This window comes from Chenopodium album, chromosome 2, assembly GCF_948465745.1.
Source record: "Chenopodium album chromosome 2, dcCheAlbu1.1, whole genome shotgun sequence".
In the NCBI taxonomy this organism is placed as follows: domain Eukaryota; kingdom Viridiplantae; phylum Streptophyta; class Magnoliopsida; order Caryophyllales; family Amaranthaceae; genus Chenopodium; species Chenopodium album.
Genome location: NC_137835.1, coordinates 2,877,723 through 2,897,637, shown reverse-complemented (window position 1 = coordinate 2,897,637; position 19,915 = coordinate 2,877,723). Strand labels below are relative to the sequence as shown.

General features: G+C 31.9%; 2 protein-coding genes and 1 pseudogene across 2 annotated transcripts; 1 reads left to right on the top strand and 2 right to left on the bottom strand.

Moving 5' to 3' along the window:
* Positions 1-299: 299 nt before the first annotated feature.
* LOC145579653 (putative pentatricopeptide repeat-containing protein At5g47460 pseudogene) lies at positions 300-2,473 on the bottom strand (annotated as a pseudogene).
* Positions 2,474-2,775: 302 nt separating this feature from the next.
* On the bottom strand, positions 2,776-5,464 carry LOC145606114 (putative methyltransferase PMT18). The gene is made up of 5 exons (XM_081662172.1): positions 4,721-5,464; positions 4,127-4,337; positions 3,680-3,977; positions 3,106-3,573; positions 2,776-3,004 (listed from the first exon to the last, which is right to left on the bottom strand). Exons 1-5 carry the CDS (start codon positions 5,462-5,464, stop codon positions 2,776-2,778), a joined length of 1,950 nt encoding a protein of 649 aa, XP_081518298.1.
* A 4,177-nt stretch (positions 5,465-9,641) lies between these two features.
* On the top strand, positions 9,642-13,975 carry LOC145579648 (heavy metal-associated isoprenylated plant protein 30-like). Its single transcript, XM_081636891.1, has 3 exons — positions 9,642-10,152; positions 11,660-11,735; positions 13,397-13,975. The coding sequence occupies exons 1-3, from the start codon at positions 9,973-9,975 to the stop codon at positions 13,717-13,719; spliced, it is 579 nt and encodes a 192-aa protein (XP_081493017.1). The 5' UTR covers positions 9,642-9,972; the 3' UTR covers positions 13,720-13,975.
* The last annotated feature ends 5,940 nt before the right edge of the window (positions 13,976-19,915 follow it).

Here is a 19,915-nt window from a genome sequence, read left to right as displayed (position 1 = left end):
TTTGGCTGATACTTTAAGACTTATTCTCCTCTGACCGGCTTTGGCTGGTACTTCAAGTCCAGGATTCTCCTCCGACCGACTTTGGCTAGTACTTTAAGCTCAGGGTTCACTCAATCCCTATATGTGTTTGACTATATGCATATCAACCTCTAGATTGTTACTCAATAGTCGCTTTGCTTGACCTATAAGCCTTCATGGCTTCACCATTGTATCAAGGATTCACCTCAGTAGAATACTAGAATACAGTCACAGCAAAACATGCTCCGAATGTATCTGAGATTGGTACTTAATCAAATGAATATAAGATTGGTACTTGATCAGATGAATCCCACCTTTCTCAGCCTTCATCTGTTTAAGTCCGCATGACAATCGTTCCAGTTCTCATAACATTATGCGTCATGTAAATCTTCTCTCTTCAACCCAACTAAACCCAGCTTCTTTCATCACCCCTTGACCTCTCATCTGATCCCAAACTGCAGTTGCATCCACCCAATTGCCTCGGTCTTTGTTCATGTTAGATAGAATAACATATCCCACCTCATTGCCTTCTAATCTCTTCAACTTTGCAGCTGCAAATTTGGCAACAACCAAATCCCCGTTAACTCCACAGGCACCAAGCAAAGCCCTCCAAACGGATGGGCATGACCCAAACCCTAGCTCATAAATCAACTTCTCGGCTTTGCATAGCTGCCCATGATATCCCATAAGTCTGATAACAGAAGCTAAATGCTCAGGATTTGGTTTGATTCCATAATCATAGTACATAGATGTCAAATACTCATAAGCTTTCTCCAATGGCATTTGGCTATGTGAACATGCTGCCAAAACATTCACGAAGGTAATTTCATCGGGTTTCAATCCCTTCGCATCCTTCAACTCCTCGAAATATTGGACCACCCTGTGTGATTCCCCATTATGTGTAAGACCAGCTATTAATGCATTCCAAGTAACAATGTTTTTCCTTGGCATGAACTGAAATAACATCTCTGCATCTTTTACCTGTCCACATTTCGAGTACATGTCAACCAGGGCACTCCCGATGATCATTGAAGTAACCAAACCATGTTTGATAGCAAAACAATGGATTATGGTACCCGATCTTAGAGCTGAAATACACGCAATCCCACTCAAAATGCTCGAATATGTGAATTCATCTGTAACGACTGATTCTGCATGCATTTGAGCAAAGAAATCAAGAGCTTCCCCTACTCTACTCCTAACCACATACCCTGATATAATCGCGTTCCATGATGAGGAATTTGGTTTAGGCATGCTCCTCAATATCTTAATAGCCTCATCTATGTCACCAAACTGCGAAATTCCATTAATCATTTCATTATAGGTGACAGTATTAGGGCAAGGCATCTGATAAAAGTAGTCAGAAGCTAGTTCAAGCCTTCGATTTCTGACACGCAGCAATAACAGAATTCCATGAAATCACATCCTTATCTTTCAACTCGTCGAACACACTGATAGCGCAAACTTCAGAACTACACTTCCCATACATATCAATCAAACAGTTTGCAACAACAACACTAGACTCCAGTCCATCCACGACAATCCTCGAGTGTATGGACATGCCTAACCGCGGCAATGTCAACTGTCCACAGGCAGCCAATGCAGAAGTAAAAGAGTATGCATTAGCTCGAATGTCAGACTGATTGAGCTGAACAAACAGTGTCAGAGCTTTCCACAACTTTCCAGAATGTACATACCCAGAAATCATAGCATTCCAAGAGACAACATTTTGCTCAGGCATTTCATCAAACAGTTTGTGGGCATCTTCTAAAGACACAACTTTGGCATAAAAACTTACCAAAGCAGTATTTACATAGAGATCTGAAGTGAACCCAGATCGTAAAGAGTAGCAATGAAGCTGTTTGCCATGAAAAACACAGCCATGATTAATACAACCTCGAATCATCTGCACCAATGTAAGACCATCTGGTTTGGTATCCCATCTGATTGTTGCAGTTTCCCCAGAAAATGAAATTCTAGTATCATGAGAATGATTTCTACGGATGAAATTGAGAGAAGTTTTAGAAATTGAGGAGAGAGAAAGAAGAAAGAGGTTGTGATTTTGGAGGTGATTATTGTCAAGTGTCCTGACTCCTCTTCTGAGCAGTGTTTTTTGCATTACTTGCCTGACAAAAGAAAGGTTAGGTTTTGTTCTTCTTATTTGAATTTAGTTGTGAAATATATTTGATGGATTTGGTATCATGGCGAGTTGGCGACTGTCACGATCAAGTTGGTTTTTTTATTTTATACTAAAGTGCTTAAAAAATTTCGACGTTTTAAGACTTATTTATAGATGGTGTGAATATGTGTTATAGATATACGACAATACGAGGAATGATACACATATCTTTATTTTTTAAGGATATTTTTAGTTTTAGGTGGTGTAGCTGTGCAGCAATTTAAGGCGGTACTAAGAGGCATTTTGGCACACCGTGAAGAAGTCAAGAAATGTGGATTAAGGGGTACACATTTCTATAGGAAGTGGGTTGATCTAAAAAATCTCTTTACTTGACATCACGAATGTTACAAATAATGGAGCAAAGAAAGGTTGTGTAACAAAAAAGCATCAATTCCTAAAAGCATTTACTTGTGCTTTTAACAGAGATTGGAATAGGCTAACTCTACTCGAATCTGTTATCAGTGATGTAAAACAACATCTAAATTTTCCATTAGGAGATACAAAAGAATCTGATACTGTCAATTTAACTATTGAAAATCAATAGCAACAGCATAAAGAGTTTGTTTATGAACAAATCTTTAGCTGCTTTGCTGCGCATCTCCGCCTGTCCAGTATTCTTTAACAGCAACAAGAATTTTCTCTGGGTTGAATGGACCACTTTCATGATCTGCAATATGGCTTTTCCACTTCATTCTCTTTGTGATTGCTTGAATCTTCACTAGAACTTCTACTGTGTCTCGGAATATCACTGTCCCTTCCGGTCTCAGTAATCTGTCCATCTCGAGCAATATGTAGGTAATGTCACACCTACAAAAAGAAAATTGCTTAGCCAACTTAGTGCTACATGTAACATATATAGTTGTGTAACGAATTCAGTACGTAATACAATCAACAACTAATGAATATACCTGTCCTGGTAGATGCTGAAAACTCCAGCAGCATGAATAAGATCATAAGTTCTTGGGTATGAAGAGAATGCTTCACACCAGTCATGGTATACACCAATGAAACCGCGCTCATAAACCACACCTAGAGTGTCTGGATTTGAATTTGCAGGAACCACATTCATAACCCAAACAGGATACTTAATCATAGCTGCTGCAAAACCGCCCAAGTATGCATTCATATCCATCACATTTCGATACCTTCCTTGTGGTAGAGGAGGGACAATCTTCTTATAGTATGCCACTCTGTCCTTCCACAAATCATTGTCTTCTCTGTATTTCTCAGCAGAAATTCCTGGAACTGTATTGCTGCTTATTCTAGGAGGAAGAGCGTGTGCACGTTCAGGCCATTTTTCGAGAGCTCCACCTGCTACTTCGTCTGAGCTACTTACTTCAGGTAATGGGGCTATGCAAGACTCCATATCTTTGTACCTATTTCATAAACAAGGAGTGAAAATACAAAGATTGATACTGTATTACTTAGGAGATAAACTTGGAAAAGATAGCGAAATTTATGTTTATAGTTATATATACATACCAAGCAGCATCTGTATTGTCTGATTTGCAAATATGTGGGGTGGGATAAGTTTTCTTGCTCTTAATACATTCAATGTGATTTATTGGCTTTTGCCAAATGGACAGATCACCCTGTTCAATGACCTTGTTCCAGCACAACTTCTTTGCTACACTCTCAATTGAATCTTGTTCTTGCTTTAGATCTTCCTGAGTCCTTTCCCAACCTCTCCAGTACTTTTTCCAGCGAATCGGAGGTCCTGAAAGAATCCAGTACCCTCCTGGCCTTAACACTCTATCCACTTCCATCAAATACAGTCCATCTGCATTGGTTCATGTACACAGATCAAATATATAACCCGTCCGATTTAGTGGTTGTTTTCAAGTTGTTACATTGTTACTCATAGCCTGAATTACAGTTTTTTTTTTGATGTTTTATTACAAATGTTGATGTGTTTAACAGAAAACTTACCATACTTGTTCCAGGGTATTAAGCAACGCGAACAATGAGCCATGTCGAAAGCCCTTGCAGGGTAAGGAAGCCTTTGGGAAGCCATGATGCCAATCATAGCAGGAACTCCTCGCTCTAAGGCAAACTGCACCTGAGCTTCATGTGTGTCTCGCGGTGCAAAAGACATTGAAATGATGTCTCTCTTTAATAAGTAAGCACCCCAACTTGCAACCTTCATCATCCAACAAATAAATGATTCAGGCTGTTCTTCTGTAGCATATATAAAGTTGTTTAATGAAGTAAAAATGAACTAAACACTAACATAAAATATGCTCTACTTATTGTTATTGGCACTAATTGATGTCTGACAATTAAAACAGAAGAATCAATCACTTAAACATTAATTTTCAGTTATTTGTTGATTAGTTCTAAGTGTCTCTAAGTTCTTGCTGAATTACAGGATTAAGCTCGGTCTCACTTATTGTAACAAAAAGGCGGTGTGGTACTTAAACCTTTCATATACAACAGAGAATTTCTAAAACACAGGTGCATCATTATGAGAAAAAACAAGTTATATGATGTACTGAAAAACCAAAAGAAGGTTTTGTAACATACTCCACAGCCAGTGTCAATGGCAGTTCGAATCTTGCCGGTAGTAAGGGGAATGAGATTATTAATATCATCAATGTAAGCATCAGCACCACGAGGGAACATAGTGCCTCCACCAGGAAACCGAAAACGGTCACCTTCAACTTGGATCCAATTTTGGATAGCCTTCTCAATACTAAGCTCTTTGTGAGGAATATTATCATACCAAGCATAATCTCTGCTTTGAGGCCACTTAAAAGGAGTCTTATACTTTGGAGGAGGCGGTATTAGACATTGTATCAACTCGTCTTTACTAGGACAATGTCGCTCTCTATACTTCAACATGTAACGGTCAAATTTCCTGCCCCTCCTAGGATCTTGGCAAGGTGTGTACTCACTTAAGGACATATCACACGGCGGAAACTCTTTCACTGCTGCATCATCAGTATCATTCATTGCTAATTGATGATGGCTTTCAAAATCTAGATTTGCTATTCCTGTTGAAGGAGAGTTGGTTCCTAGTTTTGAAACTTCAGGGGACGCGTTGTTTGTGCATTTTATCTTCCCATCGTTGTTGTTGTTCTTGTTGTCGTCGTTGTTGTTTAGTCGTTGAAACTTGTTAGCAACAGACGGTGTTTTGCCTTGCCAAACGCCGAGGATGTAGAACAGGACACAAAGGCTACTGACCATAAAAATGTAGGTGAGGCGCTTTCTCTTAGCCTCTATGTAATGGTGGGGTTTTGGAGAACCTCCTCCATGCTCCCTTGCCATTTTCTATACCAAATATTATGATTTGCTTGAAGAGATATTATTGACTTAGGTTTTTTTTTAACAAGAAATGATCAAAACATTGTTCTAAATCTTCAAGTCTTGTGCATTTATCCTGAAACAATGTTAATGAAAAATGTTGCTATTATGTAGGGATTCAAAAGAATGACTAGGAGATAAATCACATGAAAATTTTTGGTAAGAAAGCCACAAGTTATTGTTCATTGTCATACATTTTAGCTTGAGACCATGTCAAACAAAATAATAAAGGCAAAACATGAGATCGAGTAGCATGATCATATTTATTTACGGTCTTATGGATATTAACATGAGATTTTTCATACGAAATTATAGATACATTCACTATCATTAAATTGTTGTTATAAAACATCTCCTTACGCATTGTAAATATCAATCTTCTTGCTATATTTATTATCTATAAACTTTGACTAGGTAATTTATAATTAAGTTTTATGCGAATGATTTGGATCATTCAATAAATATTTGAAAGACATCAAAATTACTACGCAGGAAGTAAACTATTCTTTTTGTAGGCTCGCATGGAATTACCATAATGTTTGATACGAAATACACATAAAAAGATGCAATAGGATTATGTCCAATTGAACCGTTACAATTATAACAACCAAACACAAAAGTAAAAAAAAAAACATTGAAATGTTGTTTTGTTCTCCTATTATGTACATACGGCTATAATTTGGGAGAAATAATAAACCCTCCAATTATTTAATTAGAAAATTGGGAGGATCTTGCTCCAAAAAAGATTGATCACTTTCTAATGTCGTGGCTCACATCGTTGTGAACAAAATTATACATAATTTTTTTATTTTTTATTTTTTACTTACAATAGCTTTTAATTTGAAGATAATAGATTGTTCTAGCAAATATATAAATTTTGTATTTTTTTTTACAACACATTTTCATGTAAATATCATATACAAGGCTTATTCTTAATGAGCTGATCATCACACTTACATAAATTTTAGAAAATCAAAACAAAACTTAAACAAAATTGTCATGATTTTTTCCTTTAGCTTATAAAATACTTAATTGATTAATTAATAGAGAAATATGAATAAATGGATTGAAACACCAACATATTTACATACCTCAAAACTCCGAAGAAATCACTTCTTTTTGCTATAACATATACAAGTACTTTGTTTCAATTTAATACATTGGAATTGATTTTGGTACAAGGACCGATCATGCTAGAACAAAAAATGAAATTGATAATTTTATACCCAATATATAAATTTTCCATAAAAAATAAAAATTTCTCTAAAAATTTAAGAACAATATAAAAAAAATATTAATTACGAGAACTACAATAAAATTGAAAGGATTAATGTGGAAAAAATAATAATGGGAAAATAGAAAGGAAGAAGAATAAGAGGGCAGTAATATAATCAAGTTATAAGTACGCAACAAAAAACGCTCCTTCTCTAGTTTTTTTCCTTACTTTTTATCCAATTTTCCATTTTTAGGAAGGAAAATTAATCTAAATAGCAATACAAATTTATAATTTTTGTCAAAAAAAAAAATTAATTAAATTAAAAAATGGTATCCTATATTTCTGACAACTATGACGACTAGTTCAATAATCAATACTATAATTACGCGCCTAAAAATTCTCAATAGCCCATATTGTTGCACCAAACCTAGCTTCTTCCATACTTGCATTCTAAAAATTTAAGTGTTTCTTTTCGAGATTTTTCCATCTATGTAACCTTCTCAGCTCAAATTATTGCACCTTTTATTTTTTGTTAAAGAAAATTATTGCACTACTTGAAAAAAAAAAACCTTATATATTGTAATATAGACAAAGGAGTACTATGTTCCTTACAAGTGAGAAGTAACTATGTAACATACAAAAATTTCATGTGCGTCGAACATTATTATAGACATATAGCTAGCGATGAAAATTATCACTCATCGGTCATTGTTATAGAAAAACATTAACGCCTCACGTTTTCATATGATATTTTGTGGTCGATGATGTTGATGAAATTTGCTCAGTACTCGTATTATATTTGTACAATTTTTAAGTTTATGCTTTCATGAAAGTACTTGTTTTTAAACCTAGTGAATCGACATGATCAAGCAAAATTAAAAATAAAAAATAAAATGAAAATACAAAAATTTTCATTTATTCAAATGTTAAAATAAATGAAAATAAAGGTTTTAAATTGTCACCTCAGTTACCTTTTAATTGTAACAAAGGAATTTTTTATTTCTCAAAAATAATATCCCTTTATTATAACTAAGTATTATTTAAATGTTACTTAGTTACACCCTTGTGCCATGCATGGTCCACCCCTACGATATGCTAATTACCGGTGAGGTAAGGTTGAGCTAGTTTACAAAAACTTTATTATGGACTTTATGTATTTAGAAACATTAAGTGTTGCAAATTTATTTGTAATATATATAATTTTTGAAGTAATAACTTAGAATATCGCTCGAACCACACACTATTCTCTCTTGAATAAATTATAAACATTTTGCTTGATCACAACAACTTTATCACATAGATAAAAGAGTGCTAATTGAGTTGTAATAAACTTATTCACCATCCAATTAGTACATTCTAACATGCTTTGATTCATAGTTAAAGTACACTTCTACCAAACGTGTTGGATATTTTTATAAGGAAACCAAAGTTATAGTCATATAGAAGAAGAAGAAGAATAAGAATCTAACACGAGTGATCAATTCTATAAGCTAGTAGAAATACAAACGATAATAGTACAAAATAAAGCCTTTTTTACAGGTGAAATTATTTTAAAAAAAGAATTGGAATATTACATTTTAAGAGTGGGTAGATAAAATATAGATGGTGCTTGTTAAGAGTAGTGAGTTTCATGGATTGAAATATTATTGATAGGTGTCGCCTAAAAGAGATATTAAAGAATATATTTACACTTCCGAATCTCATATTTATTATTCTTTCATAAATTCTTTTTATTTACTAATTAATTTTTATTCATTCATATCTTAAATATTTTCATGACCCTCATTTTCTGCGACCCCTTTTGTTCCCATCTCCATTGTCACACCACTTTAATTTATTTTATTTCTTAATTAAATTTTAAAAAAAATACGAAGTATAATTTATACATATAACGTTATTGTGGGATACTATTCCCTGCCTAAAGGGGTTTTGGTTCCCTCTTTTCTGCCGTCTCTTTAGGACTTTTTGATCAACTTCTTCAATTTTTTTATATAATGATTTGGATGGAAACAATATTATCATTGGTTTACTTAGCCTATAATCAAACTTTTGGGAGATGATATTCAATTTTTGTTATCATAAGAGATGATACATTATGTATTTGATTCTTGAAAAGCATGTCTTTTGGATTGAGGCAAATTTTAACGAGTCATTTTAATCTAGTTAAATTGAGTAAAATATTTTCATATTTAGCTCTAGTGACCAATATGTTATTTTGAAAACCAATAAGCTTTAATCTTGGCCTATTTATCAAGTGTTGTGTACATATTGTACAATTAGGGTCAATTAGTTATAGTTAATTAGGAAGAGTTAGCACTAAGTTGGTCCAACCTAAAACACGACATGACATGACATGACCACTCTTTTGGTTTGCATATATAGTTACATGACCCATGGTCGATGGAATGAAATTTAGGTTACAAATTGGTACCTTGAAAATATAAATTATCCATCCCTTGAAAATAGGTCAATATAGTATTTATTGACCAACTACATCAACTTTAATCATTTATTTTGTGAGAGGAATGTTTGACTCACAAAAATAAATCATAAAATTTCTGAAAGATGAATAACGATACTTGAATATGTCCATAACTTTTTACACATGAGAACTAAACACTATTAATCAAAATACCAAGTTATCCATCACAATTCCCCGAGTACAATGGAAAGATTTATCTTTAAATTATCGACCATGTTAACAAAAATGCATTACACAAGAGCAACAATCGAATCCCCGACAGAATAGCCAAAAGAGTACATAATAAATAATGGAGGAATGATGCCATACCATGGAGGTAGGCCATGACAAAGTCACAAACACAATGAATAAATTGTCTAACACGGCCCACGTGGGAGCCCCATTTCATACAACTTTAAAATAGCCCAAAAACCACTAAATTTAAACACAAGTAACACCTTCAATTCTCTGCATTATTCTTCAAACTTATTATAGCTACAAAATTCAAATTGACAAGACTTTTAGAGCATTTTGGAATATAAATTACAGGTAAAAATTTAAAGAGGCTGGAAGAAGAAGCGATACTCTGCAAGTTCAGATCGAATATCTTCATCCTCAGCCTTACAGTCATCGTCGTCATCGTCGTCTTCGTCTAACCTTTATCTATCTTTCCTTGATCACACAACTTTTAGAGCCCATAATTTTATGTTTTGTTTATAATATAAGTTAAGCTTACTTAACTTAGATTTATACTATTCGTACGTATAAATACATACACCTCCTACACGTTTAGAAATGGGAAAAACCTATAAAAGAGCCCTTTCTTTGTTCTTCTCCTCCATTACTTGTTGTTTCTTTGGTTATAAACATACTCATCATCGTGCACATAGTCTTCATAATCGCGTTCGTGTTACAAGTAACTTTAGGTACTTCTCCTACGACATGCCTAAGTCGTCTCGCCCGTTGTCTCTGCAGGTTTGCCTCCTTCATTCATCCTCCTTCCTCTTCATAAACATTCTAAAAAAATTTAAGCTGTTTTTACTCTATTGTGCATGTTTAGTCGTATTTGTAGTATGTGGTGGTAAGGAGTCATTTTATCTGTTTTAGTTTTTGTTCATTTGTATGGTTTGTCACGTTAGGAATTCCCCTCGTGAAGAGGGCTTCTGTTTATTTCTTCTTACATTTTCATAAAAATATAAACAAAAAAAAAACTCCACAACATACTAAGATATATATAATTCTTGCTCTCATGCAATTTTTTACTAGGGACTTTAATTTTGGATTTTGCTAACTTACAAAAAAGTATTTCATAATAATTCTAATTAGTGGAGTACCTAGCATATACTTTATTTTTTTTTGTCCCATATACTACATCTGTTAATTATTATGTGCAACAAAGGGTTATTATTTGTGAAACATAAAATTTTCTTTGTTGCACATAATAATTAACGGAGGTTTCCTCAAAAAAAAAAATAAAAAATAAATAAATAAATAAATAACGGAGGTAGTAATAAAAGTATGAGATAGAGCTTGAGAAGTAGCTAAGTAATATGTTTGTACCAAAAAAAATAAAAGTATATGTATTGTTTATTTGTCACGATGACAATATAATTTTTTTTCTTTTTACCTTTATCATTCACTCAATAAATAAAAAGTCATGCATTTTACCCGAAATAACAATAACATATTTCTCATAAACGATAACTCGCTACAATAGTATATATAGAATGTACGTCAAAAGTGTAGGTGTGACCAATTGAACAATTATTTTCCAGTGAAAACCTTTAGTATTTTGCAAACTTAAATCATCGCTTCATTAACAAAAATTTGCAAAAAGTTTTGAGTAAGACTAATAGTAATAGACATGTACAAGTACAAGAGGCGCGCCTACTAATCATATGCTCCTATATACCTCCTACCGTCCACTATATGATAGGGAGTAGTTTATACTTCATGGAGTAGATATTATTTGCATATTCAAAATCTTAGCATTAAGTTTATATTTTTGTGGATAATTGCTTGGTACTTATTATTGAACTTTACCTAGTTTTATGTATGTTGCATTGTTTTTTTCCTTTTATGGTAAAAAAGAGAATAATTAATCATTATCTTAATGTAAATTAAAGTCCATGTGCAATAGAGTATTAAGAAAAAGATTACTTAATTAAGAGCCTAATGAATAAAATTAGATTTAGAGCATATTTAGTAGTAGAGTATCATATTCAAATTCTTCATTCCTTTAGTCATGTACCATATAGCTTATAAAGTTGAACAAGAATCAAATATTATCCGAATTGTTCTAGAATCATAGAAGTAAAGGGTTAATAATAGTTGCCAAATGCAAACTCAAAAGGGACTTGAGCTAACATAGCACAAAGTTACTATTAGAATCCATAAAAAGAATTTTAACTTTGATTTGTGAAAGCATTTTAGAGTATGTCACACGACACTCACACTTGTTATTCTACTTTTTGTTTCTCAGACCGTGGAACTAAAGGTTCGTATGTGCTGCACGGGATGTGAAAGGGTTGTCAAGGATGCCGTTTTAAAACTTAGAGGTAATAAACATCATATCAAGTACGTTTAATGTTTAGTATTTCTACTTTATACCATATAAGGTCGTTTATGCTTATTGAAATTATGTTTAGTATTTCTACTTTATACCATATAAGCTCGTTTATGCTTATTGAAATTATTTTTTGCTTATACTACGTATAATACACCCGTGCATGTATACCTCATAAGCCAGCACGTAACATGAATACAAATCCATATGCCCGTCGCAAAGCAAAGTATAGGTTCTCCTTAGAAATTAAATATCCAATAGACCAATACAAGTACAAAATATTATTATTAAGCACAAACTAAATTAAATAATTAGATCATGATTATTATCTACCGAAAGTAACAGAAGACAAACCCCACAAATAATCTCACATATATATAAAGTACAGATCAATGGACTATGTTATAATTACACTTTTAGTATATATAATTAGAATCTTCTACCATTCAAGTTGATCGACAACAAGACAACTGTCCTTTTTAAAAATATTCTTAGCTGAAAAACATTTGTTTATATATGTTCTAATTTTTTTACAAAAAAAAGTTTGCATAGATTCCATGCAACATTTACATATTTTTTTCCTGCATATACTTTGTTTTGGATTAGGAACATTGTTATATATTTCAAAAATTAGTCTTTTTGAATTTGAAATTGCTTAGTGTAGGTGTTTTTTTGTGGAAAGTCCATTTTAAAGATTCCTTTAATATTAAATAATGCACATAAAGAGTTTAATATAGAGGGCTATTCTTTGTGATAATATAAGATATTTGATAAAGGAAGAAATTAAGAAATAGGCGTGCAATATGACTTCCCTCTTATCACAATGAAAACCATTTAAATTATTCTTATGTTTGGTTATATATAAACCATTTTTAAATTTTAATGGATGTGTATAAAACATAGATTCTCATAAAAGAACTATCTTCTTTTTAATACAAGTATACAACTACAATAGTAAGGTCACATAAATTTGATTTATAAAAGTCAAGTGAATATAACACGTCATTACAAAATTATGGACGATTAAATAAAAATAAGTGATTGATTACTCACTTTTGGAAAGAACCTTAGAGGGATTAGAAATATAAAAAGAACAATTGTGGCATAGTATTCAAATTACTATCCCTTTTTCAAATAAAGTTCTCCTTTATAATAGATTTGACAAAGTAAAATCACGACTATTACTTGCAGATAATTATAAGTGCTAGACTACTATATGCCTAGATAATAGTGATAGCCTAATAGTTTATTATAATTAACTAAATGGCTAGACTAAAAGCTCCTTATTATAGGGTCATGACTAAAAGCTCCTAATTAATATAAGTGTAAAGTAATTAAGTGGATTGAAGAATGATGATCATATCCACTTCTTCCTTATTAAATCTTCTACATTTCGGCTAGTGGGCTCATATATATAAAACATAAGGGATCAAGTAGCTGTTTTTTCATATACTATACAACTATTTATTATTTTTTATTTATTTATTCTGATAAGTTATATATGGTATGTGGTGAGTGAAGACTATCCTAACTTCATTCTTGTATACCTTTCGCTTAAAAAAAACATATTGTATACTTAACTACTTTCTTTAAAATAGTGATTAGGTAACAAGTGATGACTATAAACTTACTCGTATATTGTTCAATTAACAGGAGTGGATTCGATAGATGTCGAGCTTCCAATGGAAAAGGTGACAGTTATAGGATATGTGGATCGCAACAAGGTGTTAAAAGCTATAAGAAGGGCGGGAAAGAGGGCCGAGTTTTGGCCCTACCCTAACCCTCCTCTCTATTTCACATCTGCCACCAACTACTTTAAGGACATGACCCATGATTACAAAGAGACCTACAATTATTATCGACATGGTTACAATGTTGGTGATAAGCATGGATCCCTTCCAATTTCTTCTCGTGGAGATGATAGAGTTAGTAACATGTTTAATGACGACAATGTCAATGCTTGCACCGTCATGTAGTTATAATGTTGTAACAACTTTATTTATTATCTCATTTAGCTAGGAATCATGTATATGTACTAGCTACTTGTATGTATTTTATTATGTACTAGTCTTTATGCCTCCTATAGATCTCTAAAAAAAAAAAAAAAAAAAAAAAAAAAAAAAAAGAAAAGAAAAGAGTAAATAGGAGCGTGTCGTAGGAATATATATGTAGTTCCTATATAGTTATGTGTTATGCATCTCTTGTGCCAAAAATGTATGGTGTTATTGTTGATCTATCAACTTAGATGTTGTCAAGGAAAAAAATGATTAATATGTATTTTACATTACATTGTCAACAAACTTGCCTTTGGATTATATACGAAAATGATTTTGATATGGGATGTTACTATGTTAGATTATGGTTAAAAAAAAGTATTTCGCAAAGACATAATATTAAATTATTAATTGAATCAATAAATTTAAAGTATTTTTTTGTTTCATGCACATATCAAAATTAATACTCCCTACTTTGTAAATGGATTGAGTGAATATGAGCTTATATTTGTATATCTATGAAATGAAGCACAATATATTCAAATTTGTCAAGGTAAGGAAAATGCCTAACCAGGCCAGAATACCACATAATTCAACCCATCTAAGATTAACAAGCTAAACGCAAAAAGGGAAATAACCTAAAAGATTATCATCCCTAAATTTCTTTCAGTTGCAATTGAACTCCAAATCTCAAAGTTGAAATGAAACATATTAATAAGTTAAAGTAATAAGTAAGATTTAATGAGGGTTGTTTAAGAAAGCTATCATTTTAATAAATTTAGATAAATAAAATGACATAACACAACAATATATTCAAAATTAAATTAGATTAAACTAATACTTCGTAGTAGTACTTACAAAAAAAAAATTAAAAAAAAATAAAATAAATCAAGCTTATAGTTGTATAATAATCCTTATGATTTGATTCGTCAACAAAAGAAATAATAGAGCGGCCCACATCATAGCTAAGGCCTCTAAGGACCTAACTACCTAAGGGCCAAAGGCTCCTCCTTTGAGCTGGATAGGGTCAGGATACTAGTGGGCTTACTCATTCATTTTATTTTATTTACAAAATTGACTTTATTTTTTTGCTAAAAGCTTGAATGGATTTTTAATTTATTTATTTTTTCGACTGTATATTGAATTATTGGCTAATAAAATCCATATAAATGAGAATTGATAATTATTTTTCTACACAATTGTGGAGGACGGCAAGAAATTCATCATTATGTTGTCCATAGATGAATTATAGAGACTATAAATCTTTATTTAATTAATTTTTATACAAAAATAGTAGTTATTTTTATAATCTTTTTTTAAAAAAAATTAAAGTTGTGAGACTGAACTAAAGGGGAAAAAAAAATCTTCTAAGATCATATAATAAATTTGGATAGGGTCATAAAAAGGCAAAGAAAACTTATATTATACTTTAAAACGATAAAATGGAGTGTGATAGTCTTAATTTAAAATCATAATGATTAATGAAGTGGTATTGGATGTTTGATAATTGATGTTGAAATATTTGAACCATGTACATTTAACAGGATATATCAGCATCAAAGAAAATTAAAATTATTATTGAAAAATTTATAATATAAAGAAGCCTTATTTATAATAAAGTTCAACAGTACAACTATAGTGTTTAGTGCGATCATCATTAAGAACTTTTTTGAAGTAAAAAGGTAATTCATTCTATTGGTAAAAACAGTTTATTAGCTATATATATTTTGCATCTTTGATCTTTAAACTTTGTAAGTGAGGGCTAGTGCGCCATTTCACGTAATTTCTATTATTTACTATTTTGATTATAAAAAAGTGGAACTAAGCAATAATTTTTAATATGACATGAGTGATGTTGAATCCATGAGCAAAGTCACATGTGACTATGTGACAAAAAGTGTTGTTCCACATCGAAAGATTATGATGAGTATTTGGGTGTATATCCCATATTGAAGAAACGAGAAAATTGTGTTCACTTTATAAGGATAAGGGGTTACTCATTTCATTGTCATATGGTTTCGAGGTGGGTGTTGCCCACGTATACACTCCCTAAAGCCAGTGAGTTTAAGTATAATTTTTAAAATGATACTCCACAATGTGTCATATTAAGCTCAGTTCTGAGCTGAGGGTCGGAGTAAGCCCAAGTAATTCGAGCCCAATAGTGCACGTTCATTGTGATGAAGCCCATTTATTCTTAAATTCATGTGAAGTACATTTTAGAAATTTAGGCCCAAGCTATAGTCCACTATTTGTCGATTAAAGTAATTAACCCACTATACTTGGATTGTAAAGTCATCTTTCGATGTGGTACACTTAATATTTACACACCTACTCTTTAACGATTGTTTTTTCATACATAATTCAAACCTCAACTGTCTCATGAAGTCATGATGCAAGGTAGTATTTGATTAGAGAGCGAGTTACATGTGAAGGGTATATAATATATACGTATATACCCTATTGTCCCTATATGTTCACGATTCAAAAATTAAGCTCGTGCTAAATTTCTTTTGTCATAAAATTAGAACTTAGAGAATAAGGCCCTGTTTGATTCACCTTAAAAAAATAATATTAAGTAAAAATAAGTTCAGTTCAGTAAAATTAATTTCAGTTCAGTAAAAATAATTTCAGTTCAGTAAAAATAAGTTCAGTTCAGTAAAATTCAGTTTTCTTAAAGAAGAATTATAATAGAAAATCAGTAAAAATAATTTCAGTTCAGTAAAATTAAGTTCAGTTCAGTAAAAATAAGTTCAGTTCAGTAAAAATAAGTTCAGTTCAGTAAAAATAATTTCAGTTCAGCAAAATTAAGGTGAATCAAACAGGGCCTAAGAGCCCAACTAACTTTCCAAAATATATTATAAATCGATAACTGAGTATCTTCAAATTATTTGAAATTATTGCATTGTGTTGCTAGCTAGCAACATATTAGTATAAATCAAGTACACAAATGATAAAAGTGAGGTTTTTTTTTCTTCTCTGAAAGGTCACTGTTCATTTCTCTTAATGCATGGGTATACAGTAGAAATGTGGTATACCTAATTGCTATAATAATGTGACATTGTAGTACACTGTTCATTATCCTCTTCCTTGCTTTTGAAATTTTTGTACTATTGCATTAAAACCTAATTTCCAATTCCTTGCTATGGTGAAGTTTTCTACAAATTTCATCTCAAACCTGGATTGTTTGACTTTATAACTGATATAAGATACAACCTCAATGGTTTACTATTCGATCCGTTTTGGTATTGCCTTTTTTTTTTTTTTTTTTTTTTTTTTTTTTTTTTTTTTAAATGTGGTCCAGCACTCATCCCATTCCACGAATTTTTTTCCCACTTAAGGCCTGTTCCGATTTAATTAAAACAATTGAACTGAAATGAGCTAAAATGAATTGTTTATAAGATAAGGAAATTAGGAACTGAAATGAACTAAACTGATTGGAGCTTAATTTGACTGAACTAAACTAAACTAAAATTAAGCTAAACGGAACAGACCCTTAATATATAGTCAGTTAGTCACATACTAAGATATATACAAAGTGAATTAATTAATGTAATTTGATACATGTGATTACTTTAAATTTCATAGCAAAAGTTATATATAGTGTAATAACAAAGATACCCTCACAAAAATTAGGTTAAAGAATCGAAATACATACACTAGGTAGTATATCTCTTTGACAAAAAATTGAATAAGGAAAAGTGGGAAAAATTTGAAACAAAAATTGAGAAGAAATTCAAAAACGGAGGAATTATTACGTAGTTGATAGTTCTATTACATTCTTTTTTTGCTTGGATTTTTCCTTTTATTTTACATATATAATTAATTATTAAGATAGATAGCTAGCTTTCGGTCCCCAAAGTGATAGCATGGCTTAAATTTGCTAGTTGTTGCTTTACAAACAAGTCGTCAATTCTATTCGAGACAAATGGGCCGTCAATCACCATCAAATTTAAGAACTAATTAGTGATTAATCACAATCATAATCATCATTAAAATGTACTTTCTTTGCTATTTTAGGAGGGGGAGTGTAAAATCTAGCTAGAAAAGGAAGTGTTTTCTCGTTCTCTTCAAGTTGTATTGTCAAATAAATCGTACATTTTTTTCAACTTAATTTGTGCTATAGTTAACGATAATAACATTTGTGAGCATGCAAATTTGTGAGCAATGTGAATGATTATAACGACTAATATATGCTCAAAATTAAACAGTATTCTATAAAAATTATATGCAACACGAAAATATAAAACGCAATGCAAATCATTTTGCTTTTCAGTAATACATTTTTTTTATATATAAAAAGAAATTGAAATATTCTTATTTATATTAAAGGGAAATCTAATGAATTGCAAGAATTAAATAGGTTGTAGAGGAAAACATGATCAAAAATAAATTACTCCATAACTACAAGTGATCGACTTCATTCCCCTTTATGAGTGAAAGCTAAGCTAGTTTTAATACAAGTATATAGAAAAAATACAATAGTATAATTTACCACATAGTAAGAAGAGAAAATATGAACATGTACTATTATAGAATTTACAGAAAGAATATTTGAATATTTACTCCAATTAATATGGGTCTTAGGACATAGGAGTTAGGACTTATGCTTGGTTATGAAATTTAGGGACAACTCTTGCCAACTCTATGGGATAGAACATGTAATTTATATTTAGTTAGAAGATAGCTAGTATGTATCCAAAAACTTTATGATCCCTAGAAATTTTTAATTTGTCTTACACTCGATGTATTCAAATTGGATTTAAATTACCATATAAAGTTATCATCACAGAATCAACTCAGACAACTAGCTTAGCTGTCCAGAAAGCTATAAAGAATTGATAGCCTACTCCTTAGCTTGGACCTGACTAGTACAAGTTATACCATTCATCTTGTTGACACTCATCACGTTATTTCTTGGCGTTTTTCTAAACTTTACTCGTTTCCGTTTATAAAATTTAAGGGGGAGAAAAATCAAATAAGAACTAATTAAGTAAACTACGGATATATATTTATTTTTTCTTTTTTCAAAAACTTTAAACTAAGCTAAGCTATATGATCTAGACTGTATAGATATATAGAATTAGCATGAAAAAAGAAATGATTATTAAATTGTTATGAGGCGTATAAATGAAGATCGATAACGTAATAAATTCATGTGAAGTCCAAATTCAACCAAGACAAATAGTGTGGTAACTACATGTGGTCTTTACGGGGGACGATATGTACAACACTTAAGAGAGGTGAGGATGAAGGGGGGGGGGGGGGGTTCACGGGAATAGGATGGGCGCAATTACAATTGAGAACAAATTTTCAACGTGGTCCATGCAATGCAAAAATATATTTTTTTTTTTAAAAAAAAAAAAAACCCTACTAATAATTATGTATTAATGTATAAAGCTCTAGGGGAATGGAGTGAATTACACGCGTCTTTTTGCCTTTTTAAATATCACCTTCATTTCTTACTTGTATTACTTACATTAAAGAAACATTTTACATATATCTTACAAATAATAGTCATTTGTGAATTAGAGAAGGAGGTTAGTTGTTGTGTTGCTTAAGCGAGTTCAGAGGTTCTCGATAACGCAAGACATTAGAGCACGTGCTGCAGCTCGTATTTTTACTAGGATAGGGTTTGCTATAGCTAGAGGAGTGGGGCCCAGATTGTATCTCGACTTCCCACTAATTTATTGTAGGTTGTATGACTTTTGTTTTTGAGATATAATAATACACAAATTTTTGTATGTGGCTGGCCACATGGTGCGGCAAGGGTTACTTGTAGGGTGTTACTGGTTTTGTCATGGGTTACTTGTATTTTAGGGTTACTTGTATGGGTGTTACTGGTTTTGGTCGGGGTTACTTATAGGGTGTTACTGGTTTTGTCAGGGCTTACTTGTAGGTGTTACTTGTATTCTGGGGTTACTTGTATGGGTGTTACTGGTTTTGGTCGGGGTTACTTGTAGGGTGTTATTGATTTTGTCAAGTGTTACTTGTATTCTAGGGTTACTTGTATGGCTGTCATTGGTTTTGATCAGGGGTTACTTGTATGGGTGTTACTGGTTTTGGTCGGGGTTACTTGTAGGGTGTTACTGGTTTTGTCATCTATTACTTGTATTCTAGGGTTACTTGTATGCTGTTATTGGTTTTGATCAGGGGTTACTTGTAGGGTGTTACTAGTTTG